At 35.6% G+C, this 21,792-nt stretch overlaps 1 protein-coding gene across 1 annotated transcript in view; it reads left to right on the top strand.

Moving 5' to 3' along the window:
- GDPD4 (glycerophosphodiester phosphodiesterase domain containing 4) overlaps positions 1-21,792 on the top strand; it is a 100,149-nt gene that overhangs the window by 23,639 nt on the left and 54,718 nt on the right. Inside the window, exon 9 of the mRNA XM_070491515.1 lies at positions 12,923-13,079. Within this exon, the coding sequence (XP_070347616.1) occupies positions 12,923-13,079 (157 nt within the window). The remainder of the gene's footprint in view (positions 1-12,922; positions 13,080-21,792) is intronic.

Consider the following 21,792-nt stretch of genomic DNA (forward strand, 5'->3'; position numbering starts at 1 on the left):
TAATTTCTAGCCTTATAGCACTATGATCAGAGAAGATGCTTGTTATTATTTCAATTTTTTTAAATTTGTAGAGGCTTGCCCTGTTTCCCAACATATGGTCTATCCTTGAGAATGTTCCATGTGCACTTGAGAAGAATGTGTATTCAGCTCTTTCAGGGTGAAGTGATCTATATATGTCTATTAAGTCCAATTGTTTTAGTTTTTCATTTAGCTCCACTATTTCCTTGTTGATTTTCTGTCTGGATGATCTGTCAATTGATGTGAGTGTGGTGTTGAGGTCCCCTACTATTATTGTGTTGTTTTTAACATCTTCCTTTAGGTCTGTTAATAGTTGCTTTATGAATCTTGGTGCTCCTGTGTTGGGTGCATAGATATTTATAAGCATTATTTCTTCTTGATGAAGTGTCCTTTTGATCATTATATATTGTCCCTCTGTGTCTCTCTTTACCTGTCTTATTTTGAAATCCACTTGGTCTGATATGAGAATTGCAACACCTGCCCTTTTTTCCTTGCTATTTTCTTGAAGTATTGTCCTCCACCCCTTCACCCTGAGTCTGTGTTTGTCCTTGGGGCTGAGGTGTGTTTCCTGGAGGCAACAAATTGTTGGATCTTGTTCTTTAATCCATTTTGCCACTCTGTGTCTTTTTATTGGAGAGTTCAGTCCGTTCACATTGAGAGTGATTATTGATGCATGTGGACTTAGTGCTGTTAATCTGTCACTCATTATCTTGTTTTCCTGCGTTTCTTTTCCTGTTTGCTTTAGACTACCCATTTAATACTGCAATTTCTTATGCTGGGTTTCTTAGATTTTTCCTTATTTATGATTTGTGACTCTGTTCTATACTTTATTTTAGTGTCTACCTTGAAGTTTGTATTTAGAATCTCGTGTATAATATAGTCTATTCTCTGGTGGTCTCTTACTTACTTGACCAATACTGATTTAGACCCTTTGCTCTTCCCCTCCTAAATAATTATTTTCATTTTTTATTCCAAGTCGTCTTATTAATTGGTAGAGTGCTAAGATCGTCCTTGTTTTGGTAGTTTCCTTACCTTTACCCTAATGCTATAATTGAATAATTGCTATCCTGTTCTGGTTCTATCCATTGGTCTCCCTACTCTGTGGATTGTGTCCCCTTTCTCCCTTTTTTCTTTTTTTCAGGTATGAGAGCCTTCTTGAGGATTTCTTGTAATGGAGGGCTTTTAGTTACAAATTCCCTTAACTTTTGTTTGTCTGGAAAAGATTTAATTTCTCCCTCATATCTGAAGGAAATTCTTGCTGGATAGAGTATTCTTGGCTGAAGATTTTTATCCCTTAAAGCTTTGAATATGTCACTCCATTCTCTCCTAGCTTGTAGGGTTTCTGTAGAGAAATCCGCTGACAGTCTGATACGGGCTCCTTTATAGGTTATTCTCTTTTTTTTTCTTACTTCCCTGAGTATTCTTTCCTGATCTTTCCTTTTTGCCAACTTTACTACTATGTGCCGTGGGGTAGGTCTTTTTACACTGACAAATCTAGGAGACCTAAAACCCTCCTCTACACACAGTTCTCTGTCGATCCCTAGATTTGGGAAGTTCTCTTCAATAATTTCGTTAAGCACACTTTCTGCTCCATTTTCCTTTTCCATACTCTCGGGAATTCCTATGATCCTTATGTTCTTACTCCTCATTGAATCCATTATCTCTCGGAGATTTTCCTCATTTTTTTTAATTCTTAGTTCTCTTTCTTCCTCTGTCTGGCGCCATTCAGCCTATCTATCTTTGATTATGCTAATTTTCTCCTTTATGTTGTCTACACGGGCATTCAGGGAATCTGTATTCTGTTTTATCTGGTCCATTGTGTTTTTCATCTCAAGTAATTCTGTTTGATTCTTCTTTATGATTTCAATCTCTTTTGTGAAGTAACTCCAGAACTTGGCTTGTTTCTCTATCTTTCTCTTTACCTCATTGAGTTTTTTGATTATAGCTGCTCTGAACTCATTATCACTTAGTTTACCTAATTGCAGGTCCTCAGGACTTAATTCTATGTTTTCTTGTTTTCATTCTGGTCTGGGGCTTTTATAAATTGCTGGATGGTAGAGGAGCGGTTTTTTCGCATGGTGGTAGAATTCAGTTGCAGTTACAGCCTGTCACCACTAGATGGGGGTCAAGAGCCGCGTGTTATGAGCTCTCTGCCTTGGGGCAAGATGACTGCGCCCACTGGCTTTGCCGGGGCGGAGGGGCTGTTACTCAGATGCGCTGGTCTGGGTTCAGATCAGTTCTGTTCTCTGGTCTCCCAAGGCCGTTGGTTTATGGGGTCCCCGCGGACGGAAGCTTTCCCCCCGTCAGCGGGTCTCCACTGAATCAGCGGCAGGAGTCCTGGATGATTCCCCAGTCGCACAGCCCCTCCCTCGCTCCTTCCTGACCTGCGCTGCAGCGATCGCAGACTCTAGGGGAGGGAGCGATGTTCTCTCCTACCGTTCCAGCGCCTCCGAGGGTGTAAGCAAGGTTTATGATCTCCGCCTTCTTGGTATTGTAGGTCTCTAACGAGCTGGCATTATGTTTATTCTCTGAAATTCAGTTCTTCCAATCTTTTGTTGTATTTTGCAGGGGAGAGAATCCTGGGCCAGCTCACCCCGCCATTTTGCTCCGCCCCCTTCTTTTTTATTGAGAGTTTTTATCATAAATGAATGTTGGAGCTTGTCACATGCTTGTTCTGCATCTATAGAGGTGATCATGTGATTTTTATCCCTCATTTTGTTAATATGTAGTATTACACTGATTGATTTGTGGATGTTAAGCCATCTTGCATCCCTGGTATAAATCCCACTGGATCATGGTGAATGATCCTTTAAATGTATTGTTGTATTAAATTTGCCAATATTTTCTTGTGGATTTTTTGCATTTATGTTCATCAATGATAATGACGTGTAATTTTCCTTCTTTGTGTTGTCCTTGTCTGGTTTTTGTATCAGGATAATGTTGGCCTCATAGAATGAGTTAGGAAGTGTTCCTTCAATTTTTTGGAATAGTTTGAGAAGGATAGATATTAAATCCTTGAATGTTTGGTAGAATTCTCCAGAGAAACCATCTGGTCCTGGACTTTTGTTTTTTGGCAGAATTTGATTACTGTTTCAATCTCTTTACTTGTGATTGGTCTTTTCAGATTCTCTATTTCTTCTTGATTCAGTTTTGGGAGGTTGTATGAGTCTATGAATTTATCCATTTCTTCTAGGTTATCCAATTTGTTGGCATATAGTTTTTCATAACATTCTCTTATAATCCTTTGTATTTCTGTGGTGTCCGTTGTAATTTCTCCTCTTTCAGTTTTAATTTTATTTATTTGAGCCATCTCTCTTTTTTCTTAGTGAGTCTGGCTAAGAGTTTGTCAGTTTGGTTTATCTTCTCAAAGAACCAGCTCTTAGTTTCATTGATCCTTCCTATTGTTTCTTAAGTCTGTATTTCATTTGTTTCTACTCTAATTTTCATTATTTCCCTCCTTCTACTGACTTTGGGCTTTGTTCTTCTTTTTCTCGTTCTGTTAGGTGTAGTTTAAAACTTCTTATCTGAGATTTTTCTTGTTTGTTGAGGCAGGCCTGTATTGCTATTCATTTCCCTCTTAGTACTGCTTTTGCTGCATCCCATTAGAGTTGGTATGTTGTGTTTTCATTTTCATTTGTCTCCAGGTATTTTTTTATTTCTCCTTTGATTTCTTCATTGATCCATTGGTTGTTCAGTAACATGTTGTTTAGTTTCCACATATTTGTGACTTTCCCAGCTTTTTTCTTGTAGTTGATTTCTAGTTTCATAGCATTGTGGTGGGAAAAGATACTTGATATGATTGCAATCTTCTTAAATTTATTAAGGCTTACCTTGTTTCCTGACTTATGGTCTATCTTTGAGAATGTTCTGTGTGCACTTGAGGAGAATGTGTATCTGCTGTTTTTGGATGAAGTGTTCTATATATATCTCTATTAAGTCCATCTGATCTAGTATTTCATGTAAGGCCACTGTTTCCTTGTTGACTTTCTGTCTAGATGATCTATCCATTGATGTAAGTGGGGTGTTGGGGTCCTCTACTTTTATTGTGTTGCTGTCAGTTTCTCCCTTTAGGTCCATTAATAGTTGCTTTATATATTTTGGTGCTCCTGTGTTAGGTGCACATATATTCATAACTGTATGTCCTCTTGGTGGAATGTCCCTTTTATCATTATATACTGCCCCTCTTTATCTCTCATTGTCTTTTTTATCTTGAAGTCTGCTTTGTCTCATGTAAGTATGGCAAAACCTGCTTTCTTTTGCTTGCCATTTGCTTGGAGTATCATCTTCCATCCTTTCACTCTGAGCCTATGTTTGTCTTTAGATCTAATATGTGGTTCCTGGAGGCAGCATATTGTTGGTTCTTGTTTTTTAATCCATCCAAACACTCTGTGTCTTTTGATTAGAGAATTCAATCCATTTACATTTAGAGTGATTATTGATATATGAGGGCTTAATACTGTCATTTCATCTCTTGTTTTCTGGTTTCTATATTTCCGTTATTTCTGTTCCCTTGTATTTGTGACAGCCATGTCAGTTTGGTGGTTTTCTGTGATGGGTTTCTCAGTTTGCTCTTTATTTATGATTTGTCATTCTGCTTTGATTTTTTGTTTAGTGGTTACCATGAGGTTTATGTGTTCTCAAGCCATGTTGACCTCCACGTGTGAGCCAAAAGAAATCTTGCTAGCACTCACTGGGTGTCAGTGAACACTGAGACAGAGAAATTGAAAGATCTCAATAAGTTTGTGTGGGCCTATTGCCCCATTCCTTCCCTACCAACTCAGTCTTTACTTAGCTTTTTAAGGGAAATAAATATAAATGTTGTACCTAACAAGTGAGTGTGTGTGTGTGTGTGTGTGTGTGTGTGGCAGAGACAGAGAGACGGAGAGAGATCAGTAAGTTCTCTCAGTATTGCCTACCCTTTAACATGCATGATGGACAAAGTGTCAGCTATTTCAATAAGGATGTGCCATGCCAAGTCATTAGAGCCTGTGGCAAAAGGAAAAATCAGTAGTACTAATCCTGCGTATACTTAAGACATATTTTTTTGTTTACAATGGATCTTTATATTAATTAAGATTTTTTAAAATATTGCATTAAAATAGTATTTATCTTGATTGTTGAGTTTTTTGGCACCTCCCTTAAATTTCACGCCCGAGGTGAGTGCCTTACTGTTTTGCTATTTGTTTTCTTATTTCCTGCCTCCTGTTAAATTAATGGAATATTTTTTAGGACTTTATCTCCCCTATTGCTTACTAGCTATACCTCTTTTATTTTTTAGTGATTGCACTAGAGTTACAATATGATCTTTAACCTACCACCTGTTCTTTAAATATGTATTTTTTGTGTGTAAAATACAAATCTTTTAACAGTATACTTCCCTTTTACCTCTCCCATCATTTGACCTGTTACTGTCATGAATCTCACAATATATTATTAATTCTTGCTTTAAGCAGTCTAATATTTTTAAAAATTAAAAAATGAGAGAAAAGCTTTAAATATTTACTCATATATTTATCATTTCTGGTAGTGAATGAATGAATGGTATGCTTCATTCTTTTGTGCAGATCCAAGTTTCCAATTGGTGTCTACTTTTTGCTTAAGAACATCTTTTAATTTTTCTTATAGTGCAGGTGTCTTAGAAATGAATTATCCTCTCTTTGTATGAAAACATTTTAATTTTCTCTTTATTGTTTGTTAAATATAAGTTTATTTTGTGCATTACAGTGATTTTTCTGTGCCAGAAACATTTTACTTTGGTTGAAATCAAAATAAATATTCAGTTTATTAAATTCGGAACCCTAGTTCTTACTTAAGCTTTTAAATTTAGCTTATAAACCTTATTCCATTTATAAGTCTAACATTTTATCCATTATTTTTGAGGGCCTTTGATTAGTGCCCAATCCCATTTTAGTTAAGTACTTTAGATGTTTTAAACTGTAGTTATGCATTTAATATATTTTATTTTTTTGGTACTGCAGTTGTCTGACAAATCTTTTCAGAATACTTAAGTAATTCTTCTAGATTGCATACAGTAAATGTATAACTATGTAAACCTTAAATGCTCTTATATCTTTCAAATCCTTTTATAAATGTAGTGAGATTTGAACTTATAATCACAATCTAGATCAGTTACTCAATTTCATATTTTAAAATTGAATTACAAACCTAAGCCAAATTCTCCTAAATGTGTACTGCAAATTTACTTAAAATACCAAATACCCAAAGATTCCTTAAGCACAAATATTAATAACATACATATCATTGTTTTAACCATAGACTTATTTAATTCTTTGTCTTTCCACTTTGGAATGTACTTATTTACCAAGAAAACAATATGTCATCTGGGTTTCTATGCCAAGTGAATACAGTCATGAGCCACATAATGACATTTCAGTTAACGATGGATGCATATATAACGGTGGTCCCATAAGATTAGTACCATATGGCCTAGGTGTGTAGGTGTGTGTAAGTACATTCTATGATGTTTGCACAATGATAAAATTGCCTAATGATGCATTTCTCATTAAGCAATTTATCATTAAGCAATGCATGACTGTATTTTATGGTGGCCTTTTTTCTTTTCAATTTTAAAAAAATTATAAAATACAAAACATAAAATTTACCATCTTAATGATTTTTAAATGTATAGTTCAGTGGTATTGTATATATTTATAGTGTTATGCCACCTCCAACCATCCATCTCCATAACGCTGTTCATCTGGTAAAACTGAAACTCTATATGCATTAAACGATAACTCTGCATTCTTTCCTCGGCCCACCTTCTGGCAACCCCATTCTACTCTCTGTCTCTATGATTTTGACTACTCTGGGTACTTCATATAAGTAGAACCATGAAGTATTTGTTTTTTTGTGACTGGCTTATGTCACTTAGCATAAAGTCCTCAAGGTTCATTCATATTGTATTTTGCAGAATTTCCATCCTAAAAAAGGATGAATGATATTCCCTTGTATATATATACACCACATTTTGCTTATCCATTAGTTAGTTAATGGACACTTGTGTTGCTTCCACATTTTAGCTATAGTGAATAATGCTATTGTGAACATTGGTGTGTAGATATCTCAAGACCCTGCTTTCAGTTCTTTTGGCTGTATACCCAAGAGTGGAGTTACTGGATCCTATGGTAATTCTATTTTTAGTTTTTTGAGGAGCCGCCATACTGTTTTCCACAGTGGCTGTACCATCTTATGTTCCCACCAACAATGCACAAGGGTTCCAGTTTCTCCATATCCTCACCAACACTTGTTTTTTGGTTTTTGGTAGTAGACATCCTAAATGGGTATGAGGTGGTATCTCGTTGTAGTTTTGATTTGCATTTCCCTAGTGATTAGCGATGTTGAGCATCTTTTCATTATTAGTCATTCATAATCTTCTTTGGAGCAATGTCTATTCAAGTCTTTTGCTTATTTATGAATTGAGTTGTTTGTTTTTTTCTTGTTGAAATTTAGGTGTTCTCTGTATATTCTGGATATTAATCCCTTATTAGATAGATGGTTTGCAAATATTTTCTCCCATTCTGTGAGTTGTCTTTTTACTCTGTTGATAGTGTCTTTTGATGCACAAAATTTTAAAATTTTCGTGAAGGCTATGTCTATTTTTTCTTTTGTTACCTGTGCCTTTGTTGTCCTCTAGGACATCATTACCAAATCCAAAGTCAGGAAGATTTCCCCCTATGTTTTCCTCTAAGAGTTTTATTGTTTTAGTTCTTACATTTAGGTCTTTGATCCATTTTGAGTTAATTTTATTTATGGTGTTAGGTAAAGGTGCCACTTCATTCTTTTCATGTGAATATTCAGTTTTCCCAGCACCATTTGTTGAAAAGACTGTCCTTTTCCTGTTGATTGATCATGGCACTCTTGTCAAAAATTTGACCATATATATGAGGGTTTATTTCTGGGCTCTCTATTCCATTGATCTATTTGTCTGTCTTTATGCCAGTATCATACTGTTTTGATTACTGTAGCTTTGTAATAAGTTGTGAAATCTGGAAGTCTGAGTCCTCCAGTTTTGTTCTTCTTTTCAAGATTATTTTAGCTATTTGGGATCCCTTGAGATTCCATATGAATTTTAGGATGATTTTTTCTTTTTCTTTAGAAAAGTCATTGGGATTTTGATGGGGATTTCATTGAATCTGCAGATTACTTTGAGTAGTACTGACATCTTAACAATTTTAAGTCTTCTAATCCATGAACATGAGATGTGTTTCCATTTATTTATGTCTTCTTTAATTTCTTTCATCAATGTTTTCTAGTTTTCATTGTATAAGTCTTTCACCTCCTTGCTTAAGTTAAATCTTAAGCATTTTATTCTTTTTGATGCTATTATAAATGAAATTGTTTTTGTAATTTCCTTTTCAGATTGTTTATTGTTAGTGTATAGAAATGCAATTTATTTCTGTGGGTTGACTTTCTATCCTGCTATTTTGCTGAATTCATTTATTAGTTTTGTTTTTTTGTGGCATCCTTAGGGCTTTCTACATATAAGATCTTATCATCTGAAAACAGAGGTAATTTTATTTCTTCCTTTCCAATTTGAATCCATTTTGTTTCTCTATGTTGCTTTATTGCTCTGGCTAGAACTTCCAGTTCTACTATGAATAGAAGTGGCAACACGAGACATACTTGCTTTGTTCCTAATCTTAGAGGAAAAGCTTTCAGTCTTTCACCATTGAATATGGTGTTCACTGTGGGTTTTTCATATATGTCTTTTATTATATTGGGATAGTTTCCTTCTTTTCCTAGTTCGTTGAGTGTATTTTATCGTGAAATGGTGTTAAGTTTTGTCTAATGCTTTTTCCACATCAATTGTGATGATAGTGTGGGTTTTTTCCTCTTCATTCTGTTGATGTGTATTACATTGATGGATTTTGGTATTTTGAACCATCCTTGCATTTCAGGAATAAATCCCACTTGGTCATGGTGTATAATCCTTTTAATACACTACTGAATTCTATTTGCTAGTGTTTTGTTGAGTGTTTTTGCATCAATGTTCATAAGGGATTTTGCGTTTTTCTTTTCTTGTAGTGTGTTTGCCTGGCCTTGGTGACAGGGTATCCCTTAAAGTTTGTTCACTTTTCTACAATCTTTTTTCTTTCTGTTCCTCAGACTTAATAACTTCTATTGTCCTATCTTCAAGTTCACTGATTCTTTATTCTGCCTGCTTAAGTTGCTTTTGAATCCCTTCAGTCAATTTTTCATTTTAGTTATTGTACTTTTCAGCTACAGAATTTCTATTTGTTTTTTTAATCTCTTTATTAATATTTACGTTTTGTTCATACATTATTTTTTAAGTATTTTATCCACATTTTCCTTTAGTTCTTTGAGTATCTTTAAGACAATTTGTCTCATATATATGCCATCAGCTCTTTTTCAGGGACAGTTTCTGTTGATTTATTTTTTTCCTTTGAATAGGCCATACTCTCCTGTTTGTTTGTATGCCTTGTGATTTGTTTTTTGGTTGAAAACTGGACATTTGTGTTGTCGGCTGAAATAGAGAGTCTGGGTAAAGGTTCATTAAAGGAGTTTATTCAATAATCAGTGAGAAATTCAAATCCCAGGAAATAGTCCAACAGAGTATTCTGAGGAACTTCTCTGAGGTCTACAGATCTGAGTGTAGTTTATATACTTTTTTTCTTTTTAGCAAAGTAGTGTATGTGCAGAAAAAGGCTTACACATCTAATATTCGTATAATTCAAAGATAACATAGACAAGAACCTTTTGGTTATTCATCAAACAAGGCTTGGAGTGTTGGTGTTATTTATATATGGAGGGAGGCAAGGACCAGGGTCCTTACTGTTTCCCTCAATCTCTAAGAAATGTGGTTTGAAAATATGAGAGTGTACCTTTATCTTTTCATGTTGTGGATCTATCCAGCTGGCGTCTTCAGTCATGAAGTATGGGGTTGCAAAGTCATTCTGACACAGGCTTAAGATAGCCTGCATGGCTGCTTCACCGTACAGCATGGATTTTTATTGTACTGACTTTAAGCCTATCGAGCTTGCTTACTAGATTCACCTGTTAGACCAAGGAGAGGGGTCTTAGTTTCATTAATAGCATCTAATAATGTGGTAACACTGGAAATCAGATTCTCCCCCTTCCCCAGGGTTTGCTGTTTTTGTTACTGGTTTGTTTGTTTATTATTGTAGGATGTCTCTGTGCTATGAGTCACCCTGAGGTGGAAACTTAAGGTCTTCTCAGATTTTTCTGATCCTTTCCTTGGGCATACACAGTTATTTTCTAATTTTCCCTGTATATGAATCTGTTTTTAATGTGCTAGTCTTTAATGTCTAACTTCCAAAAGGGGAAAAGGAGAAAAAAGAGGGGTAAAAAGGGTTCTGTTCCTTTGAATCCCCTAGAAGTCACTTCAGCTAGAGGGGGAGGGCTTTGCAACAGTGAGGGGAGGTACAACAACAATAGTTGCTCACCTCCCTGTCTGCTTTTCTGTGACAAGATGCAGCAATCGGCAACCAGAGCACAGAGCCCTACATTTGGAGTACAGGGTCCTTTTTGCCATCTAAGCTCTCACCAGCTGCTGTGGAGGCTGTTCCAGGAACCTGTAAATAGTTTCTTGCCATGTGGCTGGGGGTGCAGGATGGGTAGCTGTTACTGTTCTAAGAGCTGAAATTTACTGAAATTAACCCCAATTTATGTCCAAGCCTTCCCCTGGACGTTGCAAGCCTTTAATATACTCCAGAGTTCCAAAACAGTTACATCATCCAATGTGGTTGTTTGTTCTCTAGGTGGGGAGACAGATTCCCAGTGCTTTCTACTCTGCCAGCTTCCCTAAATCCTCTCTTCTTCCCTTCATTTTTGAAGAATTTTAAGTTGACTGTTGTTTTCCTTCCCCACTTAAAATATGTCTTTTTGTTGTTTTCTGTCATATTTTTTTGATGAGAAGTCTGCTTTTTGCTTATCTTTATTTCCCTCTAGATATGTCTTTCCCCCCCTCTGGCTACTTTTACAATTTTCTTTTCTTCCTCAGTTTTTCACCAATTTGGTTATAATAATCCTAAATATGGGGTGTGTGCATGTGTATGTATATGCTTATATTTATTCTTCTTGGTATTCATTAAGATTCTTGGATCTGTTGATGCATAATTTCCATCAAATTTTGAAGATTTGTTTTGCTTTTATTTTGTCAGATTTTTTTTCTGTTCCCCCTGTTTTTAGAACTCCAGTCACACATATAAAATACTGCTTGATATTGTCTCACAGGTCATTTGGATAGATTCTATTGCTACATCTTCAAATTCACTGATCTTTACCTAATCTGTAATATCTAATCTGCTTTTAATTTTATCCAGAGAAAATTTTATTTCAGTTATTATATTTTTTCAGCTCTAGAATTTGTTTTTCCATATCTTACAGTTATATCTTCATTATGTTTATGTTTTCCTTTGCATTTCTTATATACATCGTCTATATTTTTGTTTTACATGATTTAATACCCTTGTTTACTAATTCTATTGTCTCTTTCATTTTCAAGTTTGTCCTTATTGAGTAATTTCTCCTGATTATGGTTACATTTTCCTGCTTCTTTACATGTCTGGTAAATTTTGGTTACATGCTGGACATTGTGATTTTACCATGCTGAGTGGTATATTTTGTTGTAGTCCTTTAAAGAATTTTGGACTTTTTCTAGCAGGCAGTTAAGTTACTTGCAGATTAGTTTGATCCTTTGGAGGCTTGTTTTTAAGTTCTTTTATGGAGGTTCTAAAATCGTTCTAGTTCTAAATTATCCTCATTTCTAAGGTGTTGCCCTCTGGAGTCTCTAAAGAACACGCATGTAATGATTGAGGTCTCTCCACTCTCCATGGATGGAACTTGAATGATTGACACTCCTCTGTGAGCTCTGCAAATTGTCATGATAACTTTCTGATAATTTTTCTTTTCTTGGAAGTTGTTCTTGGCAAGCTGCATAGAGTTTACTCTGCACATGTACAGATTGACATTTAGCCATACACTCAAGGAACCTCTGTACTTATTTTCCTGGAACTCTTTTTGTTGTTGTTGTTTTCTGCATAGCTCCATCCTCTATGGGACTCTGGCCCACAAATTTTAGCTGTCTTCACTTCTCCTTAATCTGATCTCTTTCTCTTTATTTCAGCATGATAGTTGGGTTCCTTGTAGGTTACCCGGTCCTGTGCCACAGTCTAGTATTCACCTGTAAGAAGGAAGCCTTCATAGTGGTAGAGCTTATTTCATTTCGTTGCCTTTTCTTAGAGATCGTCATACTGTGCTTCCTTTTTTCCATTGGCTGAAAAAGTTATTTCTCTTATTTTGTCCCATTTTCTAGTTATTTATGGGCAGGAGGCTAAGTCTCCCTCATGGCCATTACAGAGTTCTCCTAATAGGTATTTTAATGAGCAAGGAAGTGAGATTTTTATAAAAGCAGAGATTCTTCAAGGCAAATAGCAGATAACGGAACCAGGAACTTTTCTAATAATACCATCTGAGTGAAGGATCTAGGACTCAGGGCAGGTGCCTAACTGAGAAATGGGTCAGAAAAACAGAGAAAGATTGTGTGGATGCTTGTTTAGTATGGTTCTGGGGACCTCAGGGCCTTGCCCCATCCTAACCTCACTCACCTTGCTCTCAGGTCACTGCTGTACCTATTGTTTTCTTGATGTCAGAAAGCCCTGGATAGGGAAGCTATTCTTTACTATTATTATTATTATATATCACAAAATATTGATCTATAGAGCAGAAAAATATTGGCATCAAAGTGTAAATATCTAGTACTTAGTCCTTTGCTGAGATTTGGGAGGGAGTAAGGAGCCCTAGTAAGACTTGTGACTTTGATAGGCTTTCTGAAAACTCTATCTGCCAAGGTGTTTGAGTTCAGTCTACTACCCCTTTCCCTCTTTTCTCCCTCTGGCTGCAGTTATGATAGCGTGCCTTTTCTCATGCATGACTATGACCTGAGAAGAACAACCAATATTCGGAAAGTCATGCCAAATGCCTCCTTTGCACACCCTTCTTCTTTCACATGGGATTTCCTGTCGACTCTGAATGCAGGCGAATGGTTTGTACAACCACAGGTAAGACACATTCCCCAGCTCAACAAACTTTTAATAAATCCCTCTTCTGTACGAGGTCATGTGCTGCTCCTGGAGATAAAGACTTTAGATGAAGATAATCACACATGCACACAATTTTATTCCAGTTTGGTAGCAGCACTATAACATTGGCAGGAGGGTTTTTCTTGTAATGCAGTCAGTGTAATTACTGCTGTCTACATTCACTGGAAATTCTGAAAACAAACTTGTAAACCTGCTCTTGTCATGTATTTCCTTTTTATCCAAGCATTTCATAGACTTTTACAGTGGGCCTACCATGTGTATAGCATTTTGGATAGTTTACAATCATAGATGAGGCAAAGTAAGAAACATATTTATTCTTGATTCCTTCTTCTTACCATTCAACAAATATTTATTGAGTATCTGTTGGATACTAGGCACATGGAATACAGTGGTGAATAAACATACATCCAGCCCTAATGGAGTTCACAGGATAGCATAACAGGCAATTACAATTCATTATAAGTGCTGAACTACAGTTAATTTCAGGTTGCTTAGGAGCACACAAGAACAACTTCTTTCTCATTCTGAGGGATGGGAATGGTGGATTCTGGAAGAAGGAGGTATATAGGCTGATAAAGGTGTGGTGATATTTAAAGCATGTGCTGTGTACATTGCAATTTTGAGGCAAGAGTGACTGGTTCTACTTGAGAGACTTGAATACTTCATGCAAACGTATCATTTGAGCTGAGGGAAGATCGTTACTAAGGGGAACCATGGGTAACGATGGTGGTGTGTTTCATAGATTACAGTATACTGGAGCAAGAGGGGATATGGGGGGGTGTAAAAGAAAGAAAGGAAGGGAAGCATGGAGGGAAGGAGAATGACAAAAGAGGGATAGGAAGGAGATGGAAGATAGATTAGGAGAAGAATCTGGGAAAACATGTTGAGAGAAGATTATAATAATGCTAAATAACAAGTTAGAGAGTTTGGAATTACCCTGGGTATTTTAAAGTGGGTGAAATAAAAGGTCAGATTTGCATTTGATAAGTTAAGCCTGCCTTCTTAAGATAGATTACAGAAAATAAAACAACTTACATTTTCTAGCTTATCATATGTCTACGGGAAATCCATGTGACCTAGGTTTTACCAATTAGATATACTCATTTGAGACTTTGATTTTGAAAATAAACATCTGAGCAGGACAGAAATCAGGCATCTGTATTTCTAGCAGCTGTGGCAGCAAAGATGGCACGGTGTGGGGGTCAGCTGTGTAATAACTCTCTTATCAGCTAATTGGGTAATTAGGAAAATCTTAAGGTATTTTTCATTGTGTACTAAGGGTAGAATGGAATTTTATTTGTATTTGATGTTAATCCTGAGGACATATTTGATCCTTTTTCATGTAAAAGTAGTGAAAAGTAAATAGTTATAAAAGGATGGACTCATCCACCACAGACTCATTCTATTAACTAGTGTTAATATAAGGAATATCTGAAAGTAGATTTTTTCAACTGAAAGTAGTAATTAATGCATCTCCTCAGAATACTTGTTTTCATAGGAGTACATAGTCTATAAATGCTTTTTCCATGTGTGAAAACAATGGGATCACTCTGATATTCCAGGTTTCTGTGTGTATGTAGGCTCTGTATGTAAGTCCCATCATATACGAATAAATGAACACATACGAACTAGAGATGCTACGTTAGAATGTTTATATTGGATTGGTTAGGCATAGTTAATGTTCTGGCAAATTGTGTGTTCCAGATGAAAAGGCTCTTATATCTGATGTGTCACGTATGGCTTGTAAAAGTCTTACTTATTCTAAGTGGTAGGGTCAGATATGTTATTGCAATAAATTTTGATGGATATTTTTTAGGATTAATAGTTTTATTTTGGCATATTTAGGTGGTATGCTTGCAGTGTTTAGTTATACTACTACTATGGCTACTGAGGAGTATCCTGAAACCTCAGGTTCAGATATGGTTGTCTAGGATGCTTTATTTTTAGATTTGGTTGTCAAGCTTTCTTTGCTTGCATGCTGTGTGGTCAGAGGTGTTTGAAGTAGTATTGGCATGTGATTTAAAAGATTTGGATGTTTGGATAATTTTTCATAGCAAAGAAATTGGTTTTGTTTGTGAAGATTATTCTGTCACTCTTTTTTTTTTTTTTTTTTAAGATTGGCACCTGAGCTAAGAACTGTTGCCAATCTTTTTTTTTTTTTCTGCTTTATCTCCCCAAATCCCCCCAGTACATAGTTGTATATCTTAGTTGCAGGTCCTTCTAATTGTGGCATGTCACTCGTCATTGGATTATGGATTGATGATGGTGAGTTCATTATTATTTGTTAATATATTTATTATTCTTGAGATTACTTGTGAAAATTAAGTAATCTGATTGATTATGGAATAAAAATAGATACAGAAGTTCTGGGAGTTGTTCCTGGAAGCTCAGCTGAGTTCCTGTTTCTTCAGCAAAATCAACATTTCTATGGAGCTTTCTTAAATCCTTTTGTGAAGGTATAATTCTCAAAATGACAAAAATAAAATTGTTATGCATATAGTGAGCATGAATACAAGTTTTATTTAGCACATGAATGAGGGAACAAGCAGGATGACAAAACCCACTCCAAAAACAAGTGAGAAACCAACATGTATATAACTAGTGCAACAAAGAAATGCTGAATTTAGATTGCTAAGTTAGATACAAACCTAGTGTGTTAACTTGGTCAATATACTCTATGACAAAAAAGCCGTATCTTTGGAGTTATCTTCTCTCTCAAAAATCACTTGCATCTCTACTGGACAAAAATCATTTCTACTTTTATCAGTTTTTTGTAGGTTAACATCTAGCTTTACATAGTCTGGTCCTAATCAAAAGTACATACTAATTTAAACAAAGGTACATTCCCCTAAGAGTCAGATGTCTCTTAGATGGGCTTGTTAAAGAATGTGCTAGGCAGTGACCTTTCTTACTACCTGTAATTCTGGGACAATGTACAACAACAGATACCAGACAGTTTTCATAGGAAGGCTTATAGGTGTTGGTTCCAAATATCAGTTACATCTATGTCCTTGATGGGGACTGGGGACTTGTGATATCTGGTTGAATGGAATGGATTCTCAAATATGATCCTCCAGATATGGCCTCAGTTGCACAATTTGTCCAATTCTATCCCAGCAAAAAGGAGGACAGATTTTTATTCAATTTATGCAAAGGACTGCATTGCCATGAAAAGTTGAGGCTTAGTAAAAGTATTTGTACCTGAATTCTGAGGAGTTGATGAGAATAAGATACTAAATACAAAGAATGTTTTGTACAAGCATAAGTGTTAGAGGAAAGTCAAAAGAAAATGGGTTTTCTTATGTGCCCATCAGATAATGGAATGTTAAAAATAGTACCAACAGAATTCCAAAATGAATAAGCATGATTAGATTGCCTTCATCAGTTCATTCAATCTGGCATACTTAATGTCCTGCTATATCTTGGGTTATCAGTGTGCTTTCACAAAATTATCTGCTCTTGGTCTAAAAATTTAATCTTGGAAATCCTGACTCAGTCCCCTAAAACAGATGGATTGGTGTCTACTTGAGTGGCAATGTCAGTTTACACTGGGAAGCCTGTTTCTATTAGTTTATTCCTTGCCATATCAATAGGTAAGAGGATCTGTTACAGTCCTTTCAACTAAGATTTTAAGTCTAATCTTTCCAATTTCTGATCTGTATCTTATAGAAGAAACCTTCAGACAAGCATGGGAATAAAGCAGAAACCACTTGAGCATAATAAAATGGAATTTGCCTTCCTAATTTATTAGAGTAAACAACAATATCAGAAAGGAAGAGAATAAAGTCCTCTATTAGTAGAGTATAATGCATAACTATTTTTAAAAGATTAAACATGTGATAGGCATTGAGAACATGAACAGATTTCCTGGTACTTCCAATCCATTCTTTAAAACTTTTAAAACTGTCAAACTCTGAAGCATATTTATATTGTTATTTTACCTGCACAGTATTAACTGGGAAGGTAGAGGTTCCCTTTTTATATTTTACAGCTCCTGTCATAATGAGGACTTAATGAACCGGCAGTTTTTATAACAGTGTTCAGCTATGTATGAAACACGGACCTTTCTACTTCTGGCCATGACAATTTACAAGTACTGGACTTGTCCTCCTGTGCAAACAACTAGAAAACGAGGCAAAATATATGAAACAGCCATTCTCCGATGTTGGACAACAGGCAGTGCAGAACTGTGATCCATGAGAGAAGGGAGCAAATTAGGAGAGCCTATGATTGCCCTCATGTTCTGCCTGGAGGCACTTTCCACCTGTCACACAGCAGGAGGAACCTAAGCAAAGCATGGCTATCTTGTAGAATTGAAGAGAGAGAGACTGGATTTTGGAAAGGTCAAGGTGGCTGGAATTTTCAGGGAAGAATATGAAAAGAGAAAGAGCTCTCCAGAGAAAGGACTCCAGAAATCTACATAGGAGTCTGCTTGAGTATTTTGCTGATATCTAAAGTATGCACACATAGGGTGAGGCTCCTCAAGACTGGGAAAGGTACAACTAGGGAGCTTTTAGCTGAACTATTCTAAGAGCTCACATGGGTCTAGAAGATATTCAGGTTCTAACTAGCTATACTGGAGAGATTTTGTTGGACATCTGTGGCCTTCAGTAAAAACCCCAGAAAGGTCACACCTCAGTAATAGGGTTAAACTAGCCCTACTAGATTAAAGGCTATTTTAGACCTGCTCTAAAAAATATCAAATTGATTTGCTAACCTAATTAACTTGAATGTCTGGCAAAAAAACCCCACCATTGTACTTTAAAGGAGACAGCAGTATCAAGATCTGTGTAACAGTCTCAATGTCCAACATCCAATGATAAAATTACTAGGCATATAAAGAAGAAGGAAAATGTGGCTTAAAACCAAGAGAAAAACTGCTCATTAAGAAAAGATCCAGAAAAGACAGAGCTAATAGAATGAACGGAAAGGGACTTTTTAAAAGCTTTTACAAATGTATCAAGGACTCAAAGGAAAACAAGAAGATAATGAGAGCTATGTAAGATATAAAAAGAACCAAATAGAATTTCTAGAACTGAAAAACTACAATATCTGAATTTAAAAATCCACAGGATTTTCTTGAGGGATATTGGTCCACAGTTTTCTTTTCTGGTAATGTCATTATCTGGTTTTGATATAGTAATGCTGACCTCATAAGATGAATTGAAAATGTTCTGTCCTCTTCTATTTCTTGGAAGAGATTGGAAAGGATTAGTATTATTTCTTTCTATGTGTTTGGTAGAATACAATAGTGAACACACCTGGGCCTAGAGTTTTTTTGTTGGAAGATTTTTACTTATAAATTCAATTTCATTAATAGATATAGGGCATTCAGGTTATCTCTTTTTTCTTGAATAATTGTTGATAGTTTGTGTCTTTTGGGGAATTGGTCTATGTCATCTCAGTTGTCGGACTTATGGACATAGAGTTATTCATAATATTTTTTATTATCCTTCTAATGACTGTGGGATCAGTGGTTGTATTCCCTCTTTCATTCCTGATTTTCATAATTTGTAGTTCTCTCCAATCCCCTGTTTCTGTTAAGCTGGCTAGAGATATATCAATTATGTTGCTCTTGTCAGAGAAACAGTATTTGGTTTCATTGATTTCTTTATTGTTTTTGTATTATTAATTTCATTGATTTTTGCTCAAATATTTATTATTTTCCTTCAAAATTTCTTTGGTTTTGATTTTATCTTTTCTGGTTTGCTAAAGTGCAAACTTAGGTTATTGATTTTAGATTTTTTTCTTTCTTTTCTAACCACTGTTTCAACTGTATGTTGCATTTTAGTTTTTATTTAGTTCAAAATATTTTTAAATTTCTCTTGAGCCTTCTTTCTTGACCCATAGGTTATTCCGAGATTTTTTTGAATTTCCAAATGTATTCAGACTTTCCAGTTATCTTCTTATTATTGATTTCTAGTTTTAATTCTGTTCTGGTCTGATTGCCTACTTTGTATGATTTCTGTTCTTTTATATTTATTAATGTTCATTTTATGGTCGAGAAGATGTCCTATATTAATGTACCAAGTGCATTTGAGAGGAATGTGTATTCTACAATTGTTTGGTAGAGTGTTCTGTAAATGTCATTAGGTCAAATTGGCTAATATTGTTGTTCAGGTTGTCTCCGTCCTTATGGATTTTCTGCCTATTCTATCAGTTACTGAGAGAGGAGTAATGAAGTCTTCAACCATAATTGTTGATTTGTCTATTTTTCCTTTCAGATCTATATTTGCCTCATGTATTTTGAAGCTTTGTTTTTAAGAGCATACACATTTAGGATTGGTATGTCTCCTTGGAGAATTTGACCCTTTGTCATGAAGTGTGGTAGGCAGAATAATGGCCTCCCAAAGATGGCCATGCCCTGATTCCTGGAACCTGTAATATGTTACTATACCTGGTAAAAGGGTCTTTGCAGATATAATTGAAGTTATGGACCCTCAGATGAATAGATTATCCTGGATTATCTGGGTGGGCCCAATCTAATCACATGAATCCTTAAAAGCAGAAAATCTTTCTTAGCTGCAGTCAGAGAGATTCAAACCATGAGAGAGACTCAACCCACCATTGCTGGTTTTGAAGATGGAGGAAGCAGGCTATGAGCCAAGAAATTCAGGTGGCCCCTAGAAGATGAGGATGCCCCTTACCTGACAGACAATAGGGAAATGGAAACCTCAGTCCTACAACCACAAGGAACTGAATTCTGCCAACAACCTGAATGAGAAGCAAATGGATTTTCCTTTCCCAGAGACTCCAAAAAGGAACACAGCCCTGCCCACATTGTGACTTTACCCATACAAGACTTCCAACCTACAAAACTATAATAAGATGTTATATTTGTGTTGTTTTAAGCCAGCAAGTTTGTGGTAATTTGTTACAGTAGCAATAGAAAACTAATTATGATATAATGCCCTCTTTATTCATGATAATAGTAACTTATGAACATAGACATAAAATGCTTCAACAAAATATTAGCATCTCAAACCCATGATTATATAAAAAAGAGAATATATCATGACCAAGTAGGGTCCATCTTGGGAGTGTTAGATTGGTTCACATCAGTCAGCTAAAATCATTCTTAACAATGAGAGAGCGAATGTTTTTCTCCTAAGATTGGGAACAAGATAAGAATGCCCTCCCTTACCACTCCTATTGAAAATCATGCTGAAAGTCCTAGACAGTATACTTTGGAATGAAAAAGAAAGAAAAGCCATGCAGACAAATAGGTTTCAAAGGAAGAAACAAACTGTCTCTATTCACATACAACCTGATGGTCTATGTAGGAATTCCAAGATAACCTACAAAAAAGCTCCAAGAACTACTAAATCAGTTTAACAGGGTCACAGGATACAAGGTCTATATACAAAAGTCAACTGTATTCCTATATTCCAGTAATGAAGAATTGGGATTTGAAATTAAAATAATACTATTATAATAGCATCCAAAAAAATCACATACTTGGCCATAAACCTAAAAAGATATATGTGCAGGATCTGCATGCTAAAAACTATAAAACAGTGATGAAAGAAACCAAGTGAGCTTTTTTTTTTTAAGGTATCAACAAGCTGATTTAAAAATGTGTATGAAAAGGCAAAGGAACTAGAAGAAAAAATAATTCTGAAAAAGAACAAGGTTGTAGAACTCATACTACCTGATTTCAAGACTTATTATAAAGCTAAAGTAATCAAGAATTTATGGTATTGGTAAAAAAGGATAGGCAAAGATCAATGGAACACAATTGAGATCCCGGAAATAGACCTTCACCAAAAGAAACTAATTTTTGACAAAGGTACAAAGGCAATTCACTGGAAAAACGACAATCTTTGGAAGAAATGGTGTTAGAATAATTGGAAAAAATTTCAAAATTACAAGATTAAAAGAATCGTAACATAATTCACACCTTATACAAAAGTTAACTTAGAGTAGATCATAGAATTAAATATATAACATAAAACTATAAAACTTGTAGAGGAGAACATAGGAGAAAATCTCTGTGACCTTGGATTAGCAGTGAGCTTCTGGTTATGATACTGAAAACATGATCCATAAAAAAATGATAAATTAGACTTATTCAAATCAAAACTTCAGGGCCGGCCCCATGCCCAAGTGATTAAGTTCGCGCACTCCACTTTGGCAGCCTGGGGTTTCGCTGGTTCGGACCCTGGGCGAGGACGTGGCACCACTCATCAGGCCATGCTGAGGTGGCCTCCCACATGCCACAACTAGAAGGACCCACAACTAAAAAATATACAACTATATATTGGGGGAATTTTGGGAGAAAAAAAAGATTGGCAACAGTTGTTAGCTCAGGTGACAATCTTAAAAAAAAAAAAATCAAAACTTCGATCTGCAAAAGACGCCATTAAGAGAATGAATGATGATCTACAGACTGGAAGGAAATATTTGCAAATCACATGTCCAATAAAGGATTTGCATCCAGAATATATTAACAACTCTTGAAATTCAACAATTAAAAAACAAGCCAATATTAAAAGTGGCAAAAGAGCTTAACAGACACTTCACCAAATAAGATGCACAAATAGCAAATAAGTATATGAACAGATTTTCAATATCATTGGTCATTAGGGAAATGCAAGTTAAAACCACAATGCAATAACCTTACTCACCCATTAGAATGGCTAAAATCAAAGAAACATAATAGCAAATTCTG

Source organism: Equus asinus, chromosome 20, assembly GCF_041296235.1.
Source record: "Equus asinus isolate D_3611 breed Donkey chromosome 20, EquAss-T2T_v2, whole genome shotgun sequence".
In the NCBI taxonomy this organism is placed as follows: domain Eukaryota; kingdom Metazoa; phylum Chordata; class Mammalia; order Perissodactyla; family Equidae; genus Equus; species Equus asinus.